Consider the following 18,446-nt stretch of genomic DNA (forward strand, 5'->3'; position numbering starts at 1 on the left):
ATGAATTTGTGGATTGATGGCTACTAAACTTGATGGTGAGGGGACGCAGGTGGCACTGTGGGTTAAAGCCTCAGCGCCTAGGACTTGCCGATCAAAAGGTCGGCGGTTCGAATCCCTGCGGCGGGGTGCGTTCCCGCTGCTCGGTCCCAGCGCCTGCCAACCTAGCAGTTCGAAAGCACCTCCGGGTGCAAGTAGATAAACAGGGACCGCTTACCAGCGGGAAGGTAAACGGCGTTTCCGTGTGCGGCTCTGGCTCGCCAGAGCAGCGATGTCACGCTGGCCACGTGACCCGGAAGTGTCTCCGGACAGCGCTGGCCCCTGGCCTCTTAAGTGAGATGGGCGCACAACCCCAGAGTCTATCAAGACTGGCCCGTATGGGCAGGGGTACCTTTACCTTTACCTTAAACTTGATGGTTAAGTTCTATGTCTGCCATTTGGGGCAATTTGGCACTTAATGTCTGCTTCTGGAAACCAGTTGTGGGGAGAATGGTGTTGTTCTCAGGTCCTGCTTGCTGGCTATGCCAGGCATCTGGTTGGTCACTATGAAAATGGTTTTCTTGAACAGATGACCTGATTTAGCAGGCTGATACAAGTTCTGGTCAGCTGAAATTTACAGCAAATCTTCTTACAGCAGCCAAACTCCTTATTGGCTTCAAGTGTGCCATAATGTACCTGCCAAAAAACTGTGCTTTCATAATTTTCTCTAATTGGATACAATTGCTCATGTGCCTGAGTGAGGGAAGCCAAAAGAGACAACAGCTTGAGAAAATATGGGGCCCTTTTATAATATGTACCTAGGGTTGGGATCCCCGATCCTGGGAACCAAATGCATGGTTGGTGGTTGGTGGATGGATGGCAGCTGTCAGAATTTCATATAGTTCCCAAAAATGACTTAATGCAATTTCTACTCCATGTTTTGTGTTCCAATATTAAATTACAAGATGTTTGGGAAAGCATGCAATCTTTACTGTCATCATTTCCCACCCCCTCACTGGACCAGTTCTGCCTAGGGCTCCTCTTCTTAGCCTATAAATCCTCCAAGGCAGCCTCTTCCTCAATCAGTTACCTGATTCTTTGAACTGAGTTCTCCTCAGCTTTTGATCTCTCCAGCACTATGAAGAGCTTCCTGAGTATTTGTCTCTTCTTGGCCATCCTTTCTGAAGGTAAGTAGGAAGCCGCAATCTTGAATTGCTTTTTCAAATGTGGGAGGGGATATGAAGCGGGCTAGAGAAGGCAAACTGATATTGGCTCTAGGAAGGATAAAGGAAGCTAAAGATATTGGAATACTGAGAATATGGACTCCAAATTTTGGAAGACAGCTTTGTGGAGTGTAATTCTGTTTCATGAGGTTGGCTTTCTTCACATACAACATGTGTGCTGCCTGTGAAAGTATGCAATGGGACTGCTAAAATCCCATTGTGCACCTCATTGTGTGTTGTGGGGGAGGACATCCCTGCTTTAATGTATGCATTCATAATAGTAAAATGGATGAAGACTGTGTGTCTCTCCATCTTTCTGTCTGGAGATGTTCCTGTGTGAGAGATAGGGGGAAGATATGTGTCAGTGTGCATACCTACATCAACCCACCACTACATGTGGATCCGGAGACCAATAAGGTTGCTCATGTCCGGCTTGGAAGATTGTATCCAGGTGGGAATGTAGATTCCATTTCTCAATGCCTGAGGAACTGATGTATTTGGTGCTGAATATTTCTTTTGTCTCTGCAGTGACAGCTGAGATATGTAAAGTAAAGAAACTAAATGACAGTGTTTCAAACGGCACCTGTGAAACTTCCGAAGGTGGCAGTTGCTTTTTTCGTGTTATTGGCAGAAGTTTTAGTGAGTATAAATCCTTTCTGTCAGATTAAACCTGAGTGTGTGGGTCCATCATTTGGACCCTGACATATCGGGGGGGGGGGGGGGACAGAATGCGGATCTCACCCAGTGTTGAGAAATTCTTTTTTCCCAACAATTAATTAAATATTAGTAGAATTAAAACTATATAAAATATGTGTAAAATGTATCAATGATTACAATAAAAGTGGTATCAACCTTTTCAATAAAAACAATAATTCCTCAAAAGCCTGTTGGGACAAGGTCTTCACCTGCCAGGAGAAGGACAAGAAGGGAAGCTATCTAGCTTCTCCTGGGAGGGATTTCCAGTGTTGGGAAGCAGGCAGTGAGATGGTTCTTTTCCATGTCAATAACTAATAAAGTGTGCAGCCTCCCCCACACCTTTCCATAGGGCAGCCTCTTAGCCTTGGAGAACCACTGGCAACCTTCTTCTGAGCTTTGCCACCTGATTACTGTTAATACATTATGCATGAATATTCAGGCCTCATCTTTCTCCGGCCTTTGACTCACAGCTCCATCACCAACTGGTTTTCCCAATGGCCAAATCCTAAGTAACAATACCTCACTGGCAGGTCACTCTCCACTCATTAGTACCCAACATAATCAGAGTCTACTCTTTGTGGGTTCAAACACAAGTGATGCAGTGGTCAAGTGTGTAGCCAGTGATGAATACAAGAAGACATGTGTTCAACCAATGATCAACCAGTCCTCCTGTTGGTTGAAAGACAGTTGGGAATGACCAATGTTAGAGTTTACCTATGGCAACATCTAGCAAACCCCAAGAAGCTACTGGTAAGGGTTGCTCTTTTCCCTGATCCCCTGAGCTGGGTGTAGGGACAAAGATTGCAGTCTTTCCAGATGGCATGATGTTTTGGGGGAAAGGGGCTTCCAATCCCATTGTTGGGAAAATTGAAAGGGTTCATAGACTGGAGGTATGTCTCCCAGAAAACCATAGGTCCTAGGCTCAAAAGAATATGGAATAATCCAAATGATACAGTTCCTTGAAATTAATATTTTCTCTATCGTTCCCCCATATATATTTTTTTTGGAAAGGAATGATTCCATATTCATTTTAAGGCAGAATATTTTATACCCACACAGGTGGAAGTATAAAGTATACCTACTTTACATAACAAATGCCAATCAATATGGGGGAAATACTCAGACTCACTCCCCACATATCCAGTAGTGAAATCTCAATATTTTCCAGCTTGCAGCAACCATATGATGGTTGGACAACATGGAATGACTGTGCTACTTATGCCACCCTGAAAAGTATTTTATGGGACCTATGTTTGATTTATGGGTGGTGTTTGCAGTGATTTTATTAAACTCACAATTTAAGATTTTATTTTATTATACCCAGGGGCATAACTTGCACACTGCACACAATTTACCCTTCCTTGACTAATGTAATTAGCAAAACCAAGAAGTTACCTTGTGTTATGTGGCATCTATTGACAAACCCATCATAACACACAACAATATTCAATATTTATCATTTTCTCCCTTTTCCCAGTCTTGTGGCCTATGAGACACCTGAGCATGCTTATGAACCAAGAGCAGGAATAACATTTAGGTTGACATAAACATCACTAGGACTAAATTAACAACAGCCTTTTCTTTATTTTTTCCCTTTGGGGGAGAAAACTGCAATCACTAAGGAATAGAAATCTTTTTAGTTAAAAAGTATTTTAAAAAATCATGAAACAGCCAGGGACAGAGCCAAGAGGAGCTGCATGTTTGGCACTATTATTTCCTAAAAGCAAAATATTTTCATTTTAAGATATAGAAAAAGGGAATAAATGAGGAACCAAAGTATGTATAGAAAAATCCACAGAAATAAGAAAATTAATCTCCCCCCACATTTGGCACACAGAATGGTACAGTATCACAGGAGATAAACAATTCTCCAGGCTTGGTGTAGGCATGAATAGAAGTGATGACCTCAGGAATTTGGGCACCTTTTAATATCTGAAAGGAAATAAACTTGAAAAATTTCATAGTCAGATACCACAACATAACCAGACATGAATTTATCACGGTCATTTGTTTTACAAAAGTCATCAATATACAGAATCAAGTCGAAGAAAGGAACATCATTAATATATGGATGAGGTGTGACACTGAATCGGAACCTTGTTTGCTACTTTTACAGGAGCTATTAATCTATAAATCAAATCAAGTTCAGGGTAAAAACAAGAAAAGGAAAATGAACTAAATTTCATGGGGGGGGAGTTGCAGGAATAGGCTGATCCAGCAAACAGTGGTTACAGTAGTAAAAACTAACAAAAAAATAAATTAATTTTTATTAGTTTTCAGAATTTTAACAAATCAATCCAGATCATTTAAATTTAATATAATTTTTTTTTTACAAAAAAGGTTTCCTGCTCCTTTCACAAACATATGTCCATTGCTTCCTGATATTGCCACATTCATTCTTCTTTTTTAATCACCTTCTATTAGTCGTAATCCATTTCCCTAGCTAACATTCTTGGTTTTTTTTTACACACAGCACCATTGATATTTTCCAAACATATAAAATAACCATCTCGCATGTGCAGCCTTTTCAGAAGTCTTTTCACAGACTTAGAGTGGAGAGAGATTAATTGCCAACTTTCTCAGTCCATTCCATTCCTTTGAAAACATCCCTTCCGTTTTTCAAGGACGTTCCGAGTTATAAATAACTCCCGAAAAGATGCCTTCTCTGCCATTAAAATCCTGGGGATTGTTTTCTACAACTCGCAGTTAAAAATCAAAATCATATTTATAAACTCCTGGGAAGTCTAATTACCGTACTTTTCTCTCTATAACACGCAGATTTTTTTCTCTTAAAAAGTAAGGGGAAATGTCTGTGTGTGTTATTGAGTGAATGTGTGTTCCCTTGAGCCAACTGGCCCGAGTGCAGGAGCAAAAATCAGGCAAAAATCTGATCGCGCGTGCGTCAGGGAGGAGGGACGCCTGAAGAGAGGAAGCTGTTGCTTTCCTGTATTCTGCCTCAGGGTCTTACTGCCCACCCTCTTCTGTTTTGGTTGCTGTTTGCTCAAACGGAACAAAGAGCAGGGAAATCCCCTCCCCTCCAAGCAAGCAGAGGGGAACAGAAAGGATCTCGTCCTTCCTTCTAATTCCTCTCCGTGCTCCGGTGCTGCTGCGTCCAGGGAAGCATTTTAGGGACTCACAGGCAGCCGGAAAACATGCAGGTGGGATAGAGAGAGAGAGAGGGATGGCTTGGGTGGTTGGGTGGGGGGGAAATGTTGCCTTCCTTTTCTCCCTCCTGTTAAACCCCTCTCCTGCATTCTTAGCCAGCTGCTTCTCTGCACACCCCTCTCGTGCTCCTTGTCCCTTCTGTGTTTTTCCTTCCCTCCGCACTTAAAATGTGGTTACAAAGCACGGATCCACATGGATCCTCAGGATCTTTGCATTCGGTCACCCCAAATTCACCATCAGATCACATAGCATGTCCATGGCTACAGCCTGCACCAAAAAAATCATGCACCCAGTGTTGCCTTGGGCTGCAACGGTGCAAAAATGTGGTTACAAAGCATGGATCCACAGGGATTCTCAGGATTTTTGCATTGGGTCACCCCAAATTCACCATCAGATCACATGTCTGTGGCCACAGCATGAGGCACAAAAATGATACACCCACTGTTTCATTCAGAATCCCCCCCCCCTGTTTTCCTCCTCTAAAAACGATGTGCGTGTTATGGTCAGGTGCGTGTTATAGAGCAAAAAATACAGTAGCAGTCCTTAGGAAACCACTCTCTCATCCACTCTTTCTTCATACAGTTCAAAGAAACTGTATATAAAATCCATTCTTCTGCTGAGAGGGGAAGATTTTTTTTTTTGTAAAACCCTTAATTAGGCATAAATCATTGGTCCTCTCTCTTCCTCCAGATAACAGATAATCTCTAAATGTCTGCACATTATTCTTTCGTGTTGCAGGAAAGGTCAACGGGGGGGGGGCATTTAGAAACCTTCAGAGTAAACATTGCTTTGCCTCCCCTCCCATTCTGGCTATTGTAAGTCTTTTTGCGCTTGTTGAAAATCATTAAGATAACTTCATGGCTCAAGTCCACTCCTTTTGGCAGCTGATTAGTTGCAGCCCTTTATCATATGCCATTACAGGAGTGCCCCATAATTAATGCAATATTCCGAATTCTTGAGGAACTGATCACAGATCATGCCAGAAATGGAGGTTTGTCCATGGCAGGGACACATTTCCCAGGCTGCACCCGCACTGCCTTTCTAGCTGGGAGATATGAGTTTAAGCGACACCGTGGGATACCGTGCACTCCCCAGACCCCTGGGAAGCGTTGCCAGGAATTTTATGTCATAAATCCTGCCTTTCCCCTGTCCAGGCAGCTACCCTGCCCTAGAGGGCAGAAGAGCTCAACCACCATGAACATGATGTCAGTTTTAATTAGTTTTGCCTTTTGTTATTTTTAAATCATTTTTATTGAAAGTTTTCAGCATAAAATACAATAAAAGCCAAGCTAATCTAAAGAAAAAGGATACATAAAAGCAAGAATAAGAAAGGAAGAAAATAAAGAAGTGAAGGAACAAGAAATGAAGAAGAAATACAAAGCTCTTTATCACAGTTATCAGACGCCTGACATTTCAAACAAGTTTCTTAGAATGGAGGTTTCCCTCCCAGAAACCTAAAAGGAAAGGATGTAGGCTCCAAGTGAAAAGATAGGCCTGTAATGAAATGCAAATCTGCATAGGCACAGCCTCAAAAATAAGGAGGAGACTGTAAAGAACCACATCCAAATCAATGTTGGGGTTTTTTATACACTTCTAGATTACACGTGATTTCATTTCACCAATCAAAGGATCAAAGGAATCTTAATGGTTGAAACCAATTCTCTATGGCCACAATAGATTCTAACAATTTGTCCTTTTCACTGTTATGGAAAGCACATTTGCTACATACCATACCCAAAAGTAGCTATAAGGGAGCATCACAAAAAAATCATTCAGGAGAGTAATGATTTGAATTTTAGCTGATCTAGGTATTCAAATTATCTCTCACAGATGGCTCTGCAAAGCTTGAAACTGAAATGGGATGTACTACAGATTGCACCTCAGGGAACTACAGTTTCACTTCAGGAAAAGGTCCTTTCTTGCGGGATGTCAGGTTCTGCTGTCATGCTAGAGACTGCTACACGAAATTTTTTCAACGTAAGTATATGCATGTTTGTATATATCCTCAAGCATAAACAGCATTGAGGCTTTAAGGGTTTTCCTTGGTTGCCATTAGACAAACGATATCAAACAGATGGCATTGGAGATCTTCGATGAAGCCCAAGATAGATCACAGCTTCCCTGTAGCTGGTTAGAGGACACCAAAGGTGGTCCCCATGATACCTCATAGTAAGGAAAAATGTAAAGGTAAAGTACCCCTAGACAGTTAAGTCCAGTTGAAATTAACTATGTAGTGCAGCACTCACCTCACTTTTTAGGCCGAGGGAGCTGACATTTGTCTGCAACAGCTTTCCAGATCATGTGGCCAGCATGACTAAACTGCTTCTGGTGCAATGAGACACCAGAGCAATGAGACAGGCTTTGATGGAAGCCTGTAAAGGTGGTGTTTCCCCTTCGCAGTAACACTCCAACACAGTCAGCATCGTATTTACAGTCTTTATTACATATATACAAGAAACAGCTACAGTTCAGAATTACACTTCCAAACCCGTTGAGTCAGATTTGGGGAGTGGCTCCCTATGATTCCCATGCCAACAAAGTAGGTGTGGGAATTGCATGAGACATCTTTGATCCTTATGTTTCATTTCCCTCCTTGTCTGTGCTGATTTGAAAACCCCCTCCCTTCCTGAGTCTGAGCTTCCTTCCGAAGCCTCTGGGTGCTTGCAGGGCTCTTCAGCATCCCTGAGCCCCTGCTCTCCCGGGCTACTCTCCACCCCCTCTTCCGCTTCCTCTGTCTCTGGGTGGTTGCGGGGCTCTTCAGTATCCCCAAGCCCCTGTTCTGCCTCTTCTGTCCTTTGCTCCTCCAAATCCTTCTTGACATAACCCTCCGTCTCTAAGCCCTCCCCAATCCCCTTCCTCCTCTCTGTCTGCAGGGGGGAGGTCCAAATCTTCCGGTAGCTCTATCTCTTTGTCATGGTCCAATCTAGTCTCTGGCTCTGCCCAATTCCTAGGTTTGGGCTTGTGGGGGTGTCTCCTGTGAAACTCCCTCTGCAATCGTGGCACATGGACATGCTCCAACAGTTCCCAGGAGTTCTCGGCTGATGAAAAGCCTTTCCAAGCTACAAGATGTTGTAGTTTCCTCCTGTGCCATCTGGAATCTAAGATTTCCTGAACTTCGTACTCCTTCTCTCCTTCTACCAGTGTAGGAGGGGGAGGATGTTCCGTCCTCTCCCCCTGGTACCTGTGTGCTGGAATAAATGGAGACAGCAAAGCCCTGTGGAATACTGGGTGTATCCTCATTGTCTCTGGCAACCAGAGCCTAAAGGACACCGGATTAATCTCCTGCACCACCTCAAATGGCCCCAGCCTTCTTGGCTCTAGCTTCTTGCACCTCCCTTTGAACGGCAACCCCTTGGAGGACAACCACACCTTGTCTCCTACCTGGATTTTCTCTTCCTCCTGCCTATGTGCGTCTGAGGTCCTTTTGTAAGCTGCCTTCGATGTTTCCAGGTTTTCTTTCACTATCTTATGCAAGTACTCCATTTCCTCCACAAACTCCTCAGCTGCTGGTACTGACAGCACCTCTTCCCTACCCAGAAAGGCCCTGGGATGCACATCCTAGTTCGCCACAAAAGGTGCCATGTCCATAGATGTGTGCACTGCATTGTTGTCCATAAACTCGGCCAGGTTCAACTTCTCTACCCAATCGTCTTGCTGGCAGCATGTATAGCACCTCAAGTATTGTTGCAAGGTGGCATTGGTCCTCTCTGACCTCCACCCCTAACAACTGCATTAACTTCCTCCAGAAATGCAAAGTAAACTGACTTCCGCAATCTGTGATTATCCTTAATGGCATACAGTGCAACTTAAACACATGATCCACGAACGACCCTGCTGTCTCCTGTGCGGAAGGTATCTTAGAGCAAGGTACAAAATGTGCCATCTTTTTCAGCACATCTACCACCACCCAAATAACTATTTTGTTTTCTGTGACACTGGCAGGTCAGTAATAAAATCCATGGATACCACTTCCCACAGTTTACTTGGGGTGGGTAACAGTTGTAACAGCCCAGCTGGGGCTGTCCTTTGCCCTTTGGCTCTCTGACAGACTTCACATCCCCTCACGTATTCTGCGGTATCCTCCTTAATCTTGGGCCACCAGAATTCCCTAGTGACTAGGTATATGGTCTTGCTGTGACCAAAATGCCCTGCGGTGGGGCTATCATGATGCTGCCTGAGAACTTTGGCTCGTAGCTCATTTCCTGGTATGTACAGCGTCCGCTTGTAATAGAGAAAGCCTCCTCTCTCTTCAAAACCACCTTCTCTACTTCTCCCTTGGCTCAGTTCAACTAACTTCTTCCTTGCATACCCATCATCAGCAGTTAATGTCTGTAGCTCCCTATCATTGACTACCGTTGCTGCACACTGCCACTGCTCTGATTCAAACGTGTGCCTTACTGTTGGAGGCGACTGCTCCTCCAAATACTCCGGCTTTCTCAACAGCACATCTGCCCGACCATTTGCTCTTCTGGCACATACTCTAGCTTAAAATTGAACCCAGGAAAGAATTCTGCCCACCTGATTTGCCTTTGGTTTAACTGCCGAGCTGTTTTCCAGTATTCCAGATTCTTATGGTCTGCGTGAACCTTTAACTGCCATTGCACACCTGCCAAAATGCTTCCAATTTTTGAACGCTTCAACTGTGGCTAACAGTTTGCGGTCCCAAATCATGTAATTCTGTTCAAAGCGGTTTAACTTCCTAGAGTGAAAGGTGCATGGTCTCCAGTTTCCTTCTCTATCCTGCTGCAGTAACACTGCCCCTGTGGCCTGATTTGATGCATCTGTTTCTATTCTCCCTGACAAAGCCAGAAGGCATGGAAAAACTGTTTACCTAGAAATAACTCCACTTCTGGAACACCAGCTACATTGTGGCATCCTGGCCCTTCTAATATGGTGTTGGCACAGTTTTTTCTGAGGGGATGCAGGGGTACACATACCCCTAAACAGTTTGTGAATCTAAGTTTGGCCTCATTGAGGGGCGGTATTTCAATATGAGTAGGAAAATGAGAATACCCCTAAACATTCCCAGATCATGTGGCCAGTATGACTAAACTGCTTCTGGCGCAATGGGACACTGTGATGGAATCCAGAGTACATGGAAGCACTGTTTACCTAGTAGTAACTCTACCTCTGGAACACCAGCTACAGGGTGACATCCTGGCTTTTTGAATATGGCATTGCAAGATCCCTCACCCATGACCTTGGGGAACAGAAGGCTGAAAACCTTCAGTAATGCTCCCCAGATCAAAGAAAGTAAAGTGAAAAGGACAAGAAAACAAAAGCCAATTAAGAATGCAAAGGTCTTAAATAACAGGCTTAACTTCCATAGACTGTTTGCATTGCTAGGGAATGAAGGGAAGTCTCCCAAACTAACCTAAGCAAATACAGTGGTGCCCCACAAGATGAATGCCTCGCAAGACGGAAAACTCGCTAGACGAAAGAGTTTTCCGTTTTGGAGGTGCTTCGCAAAATGAATTTCCTATGGGCTTGCTTCGCAAGACGAAAATGTCTTGCGAGTTCCTGCGAGTTTTTCCCCCTTCCCCCCTTTTTCTAAGCCGCTAAGCCGCTTATCCGATAAGCCGATAAGCCGCTAAAAGCCGCTAAAAGCCGCTAAAAGCCGCTAAAAGCCGCTAAAAGCCGCTAAACCGCTAATAGCGCTAATCCGCTAAGCCGTCAATGGGCTTGCTTCGCAAGACGAAAAAACCACTAGACGAAGAGACTTGCGGAACGGATTCTTTTCGTCTTGCGAGGCACCACTGTAAAAGGGAGAAAAAGACAAAGAATAGCTTGAAGTCCATGCCTAAACCAGCAACTAATGCAGTCTGAGAAAAGAGCATGGGTGACTGTCCTATTCTCCCTCTCCTGCATGAAGATGCCAATGCACAGGAAGCCATCCAGGATCTTTTGTTATTTAAGTGTCCCCCTTAAAGCTCCCCCTCCTATGTGTAATAATACTACAGAAAGAAGCAGCTATCCGGTGAACAATCTTTTTACTTAGTCCCGATGAAACATCAAGTGTTCCTGTGCAATTATCCTAAATCCAAAGGGATGATATCACAGGTGGAGTGCAAATTGCACCTTTTACAGATTTTGAGACTAGTGAACATAAATTTATTTCACAGTATTAAGCAATATATAAGAATACATAATGCATGATGAATCACAGTGCATATTAAGCAATGGACAAAACATAGAAGTGGCAAATTAATCACATAGACAACCCAGCAATAAATTCCACAACTCACTCCCTAAAAATACTGCTACTTGCCTACTCCTCTCAGGTTGAACTATGAAACACAATACATATTTAACAACAGACTGGGTGGAGTCTCTCTGGACTGTATTTGCACAGTGGCAACTAAAATTGCTCCCTTTTGATAACCCAGCTGCCAGCACCTCTGTCTCATCATTAGAGATAATATCTAGATCTGTATTGTGAGCATAATTAATTCCTGAAACAGAATACAATGGAGATGTTGCAGCCCTCTCACAGAACTAGGGAACTGAGGCTTAGTATTCGGAGAAATATATGGGCTGGATAAAAAGCATTAACTATGGAATTCTTCATATATTATTCTAAATGATATCATGGTGGTAAAGATGATTTAGAGACAATAGGTAGCTATTTAAAAGGTTGAAAGTTACTAATCTTGACAAGACAACCTTGACAAGCAATTAGGAAGGCCTAACTGCTTATTATTACAAAGTACTTAATACCACCTTTACAAACGATCACGAACAATGCTTTGACACTAGGGAAGATACCCGATACTTGGAAGTATGCCAATATTACTTTGACAGCAAAAGAAGACTCTAGTCGAGAATTATAGACCTATTTCTCTGCTTAACTCTGATTATGTATTTTTTGCTACAATATTAGCAAGACTTAGGCAAGTGTTAAGAAACTTAATACATGAAGATCAGACAGGAGTTCTTCCAACAAGAGAATTAAAAGATAAAGGTAGAATTGTATGGAATGCTATTTGAAAAAGAAAAAGTAATTAGCAATTAGCTATGGTTTTAGATGCAGAGAAAGCATTTGATAATATTTCTTGGTGTTTTAGGGGGAAATTACTGGTTATAATGTGGTTTGGGGATAGATTTGTGAGCGGAATAAAGTCATTATATGTAAGGTGCAATTTGCAAACATAATAGTATCTATCAGAAAAATGCATTATTGTTAAGGGAAAAAAACAAGGTTGCTTTCAATGTTAATGCTTATTATAGGGTAAGAAGTGGTGTGTAGGGATATTAGAGAAAATAATGATATATGAAACCTCCAAGTGGGCCTTCAAACTTACAAACTGAGGGCATTTGCAGTTGATGTGGTATTGTTCCTGGAAAACCTGATGGAAAGTGTGGTTAAGGTATTGGATGTAATAAAGCAGTTTGGTAATTTAGCAGGAATTTTATATAACTAAGAATAAGACTAAAATGTTAACAAAAAATATAAACCGGCAAGGTAAAGAGAAGCTGCAAGAAATAACTATATTAAGATAGAAAAGAAGGTGATATATTTGGATATCTGGATAACAAATATGAATGCAAATCTGTTTCAAAATTATTCCCTGAATGTGTGGAGTAAGATTAAACAAGAAATAGGAATATGGAGTAGAATGAAACTTTCTCTTTTGGGAAGAATCTTGGTGATAAAAATGAATATTTTGCCTAAGATGTCATTTCTACTTCACACAATTCTGGTAATAAGTAACATGGACTTCTTCAAGCAATGGAAAAAAGAATTATCGAAATTCATCTGGCAGGGGGAAAGACCAAGGATCAAATTTAAACTACTAACAGATGTTAAGGAAAGAGATGGATTCTCATTGCCAGATTTAAAATTATATTATGAAGCAGCCTGTCTGATTTGGTTAAAGGAATGGATATCTTTACAGAATACAAATTTGTTAGATTTGGAAGGATATGGGAATCGGTATGGGTGGTATGTTCACCTGTGGTATGATAAGATAAAGGCATATTGAGAATTTTTAAATAATTGTATAAGGAGAAGTTTGTATAATGTGTGGACCTGATATCAAGACTTACATGAAAGGAAAACATATCGTGTTTTTTAGGAAATGCAGGTTTTAAAAAGTTAGAAGAAAATGGAGATGGGTGATACCCAAGCTCACATTTCTTCTGACTTTTCCAATATTTTCAAATTAATGTGTATTTTTGAAAACATGTATTAAAAGGTCTAATGGATTGAATTTCTGACGTTGAAAAAGTTCTGCTTTAAGGAAAAGAAAAAATGATTAAAATGTATGAAATGTTACTAGAATGGACAACAAAAGATGAGCTGGTAAAATCTGCAATGATGCAATGGGCTAAAGATGCAATGGGCTAAAGATCTAGCACATAATATAGAAATGGATGCATGGGAAAGGTTGGAAAGGTTGGAAAAAATTGATATGAAATGTACTGCCTGTTATACTCTCAAAGGAAATTACATGGAAATAATGTATAAATGGTATTTATCAAATTGGCTAATAGTTGTAAATAATTGTTGGAAGTATAAATGGGTACATGGAACTTTTGTTTATAAGTGGTGGACTTGTAAGACAGTGAAGGTTTTTTTGGAAAATGACATATGATGAGATAAAAAAAGATGTCTGAAGTGATTATATACAAAAAACAAAATCTCCTGGAGATTATGGGGAAAGAAGTTCAAAAAAATAAGATTAATTTGTTAATTTGTTAATTCTCTATGCACAAAAATGGAAGAAAGTAGAAGTTACCACCAAAGAAGAATGGATAAGTAAGGTGATGGATTATGCAGAATTGGCAAATTAACAGGCAAAATAAGAGAATCTAAGAATGATTGCTTTGTGGAATAATGGAAACCCGTTTAAGACTATTTAAGGAATTATTGTAGGATGAACTCACGAGCAGGATTTGAAACATGAGCAGCATAAGAAATTAGAGAATAAAGTATTGATGTGTTGGTATATACGATAGAAGGTATTGTGCAGCAGAGAGAAAGAAGTAAAAACACCATGGAAAATGGGCTGGGGAGTCTGAAAAATTGATTATGCATTGATGCATAGATATCAATTTTTTGAAAAGGTAATAAGAAATTATTACACTGCAACAAAAGGAAGGTAGGGAGGGTGGAGAAATGGGCCGAAACCGTGTGTTGATTTTAGTGGTTGTTTTCCACAGTGCCACAACCTGAGTTAAGTGGGCAGGAGTGTCCGACCTGTTTTCCTTCTTTCTCAAAAGCCTGTAAGGGCTCCGAGACCATCAAGTGTTATGATGATCAGACCCAGTGCATAGAGTTTGTTGTTGATCATGGTAAGTAGCACAGCCAGCCAATGAGGTGGAGACAGGGTGGTGGGCTGCTCTCTTGCTCTGTTTGTGGCTTTCTGTCAGAAAATGCACTAAGTGTTGGTAGGGTGAAATTCTCTTTTTCTGAAAATATAACTGCGTTAAATTATCTTTGTTCTTCATATATATAGATGAGACACCATATTTCTGGGGTAGGGTATGAGAAGGAAGCAAAATAATCTGTTTGTTTAATCATGTGTAAAACTGCCTTTTAAAAGAAAGTTTTCACTAACCTTTTAGAAGAAGTAAAGACAGCCATGGACCACCGATCTGGAAAGCAATATTGATGAAGATGGGCCCCTGTAACATAATAAAAAATGGATATTTCTTTTTCTAAATTTTAAACATCTGTGTCAAATTGATCTAATGTATGATTTTGAGATGCCTTCTATACTTGCTCAATACACTTCACAAAAATTAAAATGCTCCTATTCTCTCTTCTGCACACAAACTCACCTGTTACTACCCAGGAACTCATGTGAAAATGTCTCTTTTTCTTTACTAGATGACAGTGCAATTCCCGAAAAGGATTTCCATGGCTGTGCATCACCAAAATTTTGTGCAATGGCCAAGAATTCAATGCATTTTTATGCCTTTTCAGGCACTATAACCAAAGCACGATGCAGTGATACTCTGCCTCTCCGAGAGCAGCTGAACTTTGAAGGGTAGTTAGGAGAGAGCAATGTCTTCTTTCTTTTGGTTCCCACTGTTTCTTGCAGCAGTGGAGGTGGAGGTTGCTTGCCCGGTGGTGTGAGAGGAAGAGCTACTGCACAGGACTCCTGAATCCTCTTATTTGGCTTTTAATGGAGGGTGAAAGGGATGCAGGGATGCAGGGAATAGATAAGTAGGAATGTGGGGCTTGAGGGCTCTATCTCATGATAATATGGTATAGGGTTAAATTTATCTTTGTTCATAATCAAAATAAATTGGTGTGGCAAATAAAAACTGTGTTTTGTGTCTGTATTCATCAAATTAATAATATTTGTTAGCTGCAGTGGCAAAGAGGAGTGTTTTTAAAAGGAACAAATGGGCAATGATTAGTTATTTTATTGATTTATGACATGTTTATACCACTCTATATTTCAAAAAAATCTCTGAGTGGTTTACAATATCATAAGGGCATCACAAAAGATCAAACAAATACAGTAAAAAGGTTCCCACCCAACTTATCAAGAGGAAAGATTGAAGAAAGCTCTAAAATGCAGTCCACCGAGGGTATTTGTAGCTGCTTTTTTTGGAGATTTGCACCCAGTGCAGCCTACTACTGTTTAGCAGAGCTCTGGAGAGCCAGTGAGAGATTCAGGAGTCAGGAACATAAGAGGATTTTTGCTGGAATGCATCAAAGGCTCCTCTAGTTCAGCATTCTGCTTCCAGAGCACCTAACAACAGAAAAGAAGACATGAGCCCAATGGTCCTCTTTCACCTGGGATCGCCACTAACTAGTTTAAAGAGTGGTGGAAGCTGGTCACCATGTGTGGCATAACCCTCCCACTGAAAATGTCAAGCAATTAACAAGAAGCACTCACAGAAATCCCAAATCTACACACTATGTTTCCATTTCTGGCAATCCCTTATTCTCTAGCCGACCAACTTTTTGCAATGCAGGAATCTTTAGCCCAACATGGGGTTCGCACCCACAAACCAGTCTCATGCTCTGCCAAGTGAGCTATCCCACTGCTTGAGCATTTCCTCCTGGTCTAGTGCAAAACTGCAGTATTTCAAGTGCAGAAATCTTTTAATATATGTATTGCAATTAGGGAAGCATGAGGGGGAAAAGAAAGCCCCAGATTAATAAATGCAACTAAGTGTTAGTTTCTGATTGCCACTAAGCAGTGCTTTAGAGTCACAAGGCTCTGTTTTGATTCCACACATTCCATACTGTTGGAAGTCTCGTGGGAGACAGGAGACGGATGTGACGTTAGTGGTTTCCTGTTCCTTTGTTCCTTTGTTTCAGTTGCTCTCTGCTTTCATAGAGAGAGGATGTATTTTTCTTTGCTGTCTGCATAGAAGATAATAAAACTCTTTAGCCATGTGGCTCATACTATCTCATCCTTCTGCATGCTGCTGGAAACTCTGCTAAATGGGGGAACGTGCCTTGGAGCCTTATCAGAGGCTCAGGTTGTTAATTATAGTCAGGAGGGTGATTCTAGAGGCTCGGGAGGAGGAAATGAGCTTTATCAGCTTGGTCATAGCGGAGATCCCGACACTAAGTGTGTGTATGAGTGTGTGTGTGTTTGTACACAAACACATTAAACAATAAATACAACTTTATAAAAACAAACATTAAAATACATACATACATACATACCTTCCAACATTTCTCCATACAGCAGTCTTGAAAAAGGCAAATTCCACACCTAGGGTCATCAGGAAAGGAATTCAATATAAAAATGTCAATATCATTGACACCAGTATAGAAATATATGCTGTGACCATACTTGCATTACTGTGTACATTCACCTCAACTCAGAAAGGGTATTGTAGATTTAGAAAAGTTGCAGAAAAGGGGAATCATGATGCTGAAGGGGATGGAATAATGCCCACACAAAAAAAGGTTACAAGATTTGAGACATTTTTTTTACAGGAAAGACAAAAGAGAGAGATGGGAAACGTATTTAAGATTATGCATGCCACAGAAAAAATGGATATAGAAGACTTCTTCACCTTCTCTGATAATGCTAGACACAGAAGGAAAAGGAATGCTAGAATATTCAGAACAGATCAAGGAAGGTGCTTTTTCAAAGTGTGCATAGTTAAACTATGGAGATCATAAATTGAAAAACGTAAACTTCGCTGGATCCAGCAATGTAAACAGGTTCCAGCATCACAAGATCACTGGGAAGATAAATATACGTTCATGTGATGTACCAATTGTTCGTGACTTTGTACCTAACAGTGAACCTCTTGGCCTTATGGCCATTGTGGTGAAACTGAGGTGGTTGTAGACTGGAAGGGTATTTGGTGAAATTTCATGGAGTTCCAGAAAGGCACTCATTGACTTACAATTCCTGTGTTATTAAAGTGAAAGCAGGATGGCATGGAAGGGGCTTCTGGAAGACTGTCACAGATTTCCATAAAGAGATGTGGCAACTGAACAGAATACAGTGGTACCTCGGGTTACATACACTTCAGGTTACAGACTCTGCTAACCTAAATAGTACCTCCGGTTAAGAAATTTGCTTCAGGATGAGAACAGAAATCGTGCTCCGGTGGCACGGCCGCAGCAGGAGGCCCCATTAGCTAAAGTGGTGCTTCAGGTTAAGAACAGTTTCAGGTTAAGAATGGACCTCTGGAAAGAATTAAGTACTTAACCCGAGGTACCACTGTATTCAAATGCAGCAAGAAGGGAGTTTGGAAAGGCTGTCTTGTGTTACTTTGTTCATGTTATCTTTTGTGTGTTACCCATCTCTGGTATTCATCCTCCTCCCCCTCCCCCTCCCCCTCCCCTCCTTATCATCATTATTAAAATCCTCAGTGTCTCTCCATCACTCTTTTACCTCCATTTTCTTTTAAGTGTCCTCCATCTCCGCTTTACTCAAATCTCTGCTGTTGTTTAAAACAAACACTTCCATTCCAGTCTTCCTACTGTACCCAAAGATTATCTAGAAACCTTTTCTTGCATTGTAGCAAGCCTCATCATGGAGCATCACATGCTTTCAGAAATAGCCATTTTACCCTGCTTTTATGAATGAACTAATGGTTTATGAATGGGAATGTATTCTAAATGTTTTGTTTTTAAAGGGTTTCCCTATATAATAAGGTTCCAAAAATATAGTGCACTTCTGTATAGTAAGTACACCACTGACATTATCACTAAGGAGTGAGGTCACATATGCTGTGATCTGTCAGGGAAGGTTGCTAAGGCAATGGGAGTCAATGAGGGCAATTGATAAGCATTCTTGTGATATTTTTTCTATTCTGTTGAGTGAATGAAACTTGTCAAGATCCCTCAAATTATTAGTGCCCAGTGTAAATCTTGTTTAATTGACACTGAGGTGGAGAATGGATGTATATTACCAACAGTTTAACATGGACAATTCCATAGAAGCTAAAGAAGAG

General features: G+C 41.2%; 1 protein-coding gene across 1 annotated transcript; it reads left to right on the forward strand.

Moving 5' to 3' along the window:
* Positions 1-1,005: 1,005 nt before the first annotated feature.
* Positions 1,006-15,317, forward strand: LOC310851722 (phospholipase A2 inhibitor and Ly6/PLAUR domain-containing protein-like). Its single transcript, XM_083754385.1, has 5 exons — positions 1,006-1,163; positions 1,728-1,838; positions 6,891-7,037; positions 14,223-14,354; positions 14,893-15,317. The coding sequence occupies exons 1-5, from the start codon at positions 1,115-1,117 to the stop codon at positions 15,054-15,056; spliced, it is 603 nt and encodes a 200-aa protein (XP_083610511.1). The 5' UTR covers positions 1,006-1,114; the 3' UTR covers positions 15,057-15,317.
* Positions 15,318-18,446: the final 3,129 nt, after the last annotated feature.

This window comes from Podarcis gaigeae (genome assembly GCF_964106915.1).
Source record: "Podarcis gaigeae genome assembly, chromosome: 8".
Classification (NCBI taxonomy): Eukaryota; Metazoa; Chordata; class Lepidosauria; order Squamata; family Lacertidae; genus Podarcis; species Podarcis gaigeae.

What these genes read in the sequence shown, in the direction of transcription:
- LOC310851722 (XM_083754385.1), top strand. Translation starts at nt 1,115, where the DNA reads ATGAAGAGCTTCCTGAGTATTTGTCTCTTCTTGGCCATCCTTTCTGAA. An exon ending in TGTTATTGGCAGAAGTTTTA is followed by an intron (nt 1,839 to 6,890) that starts GTGAGTATAAAT and finishes TATCTCTCACAG; the next exon opens with ATGGCTCTGCAAAGCTTGAA. An exon ending in CTACACGAAATTTTTTCAAC is followed by an intron (nt 7,038 to 14,222) that starts GTAAGTATATGC and finishes TGTTTTCCACAG; the next exon opens with TGCCACAACCTGAGTTAAGT.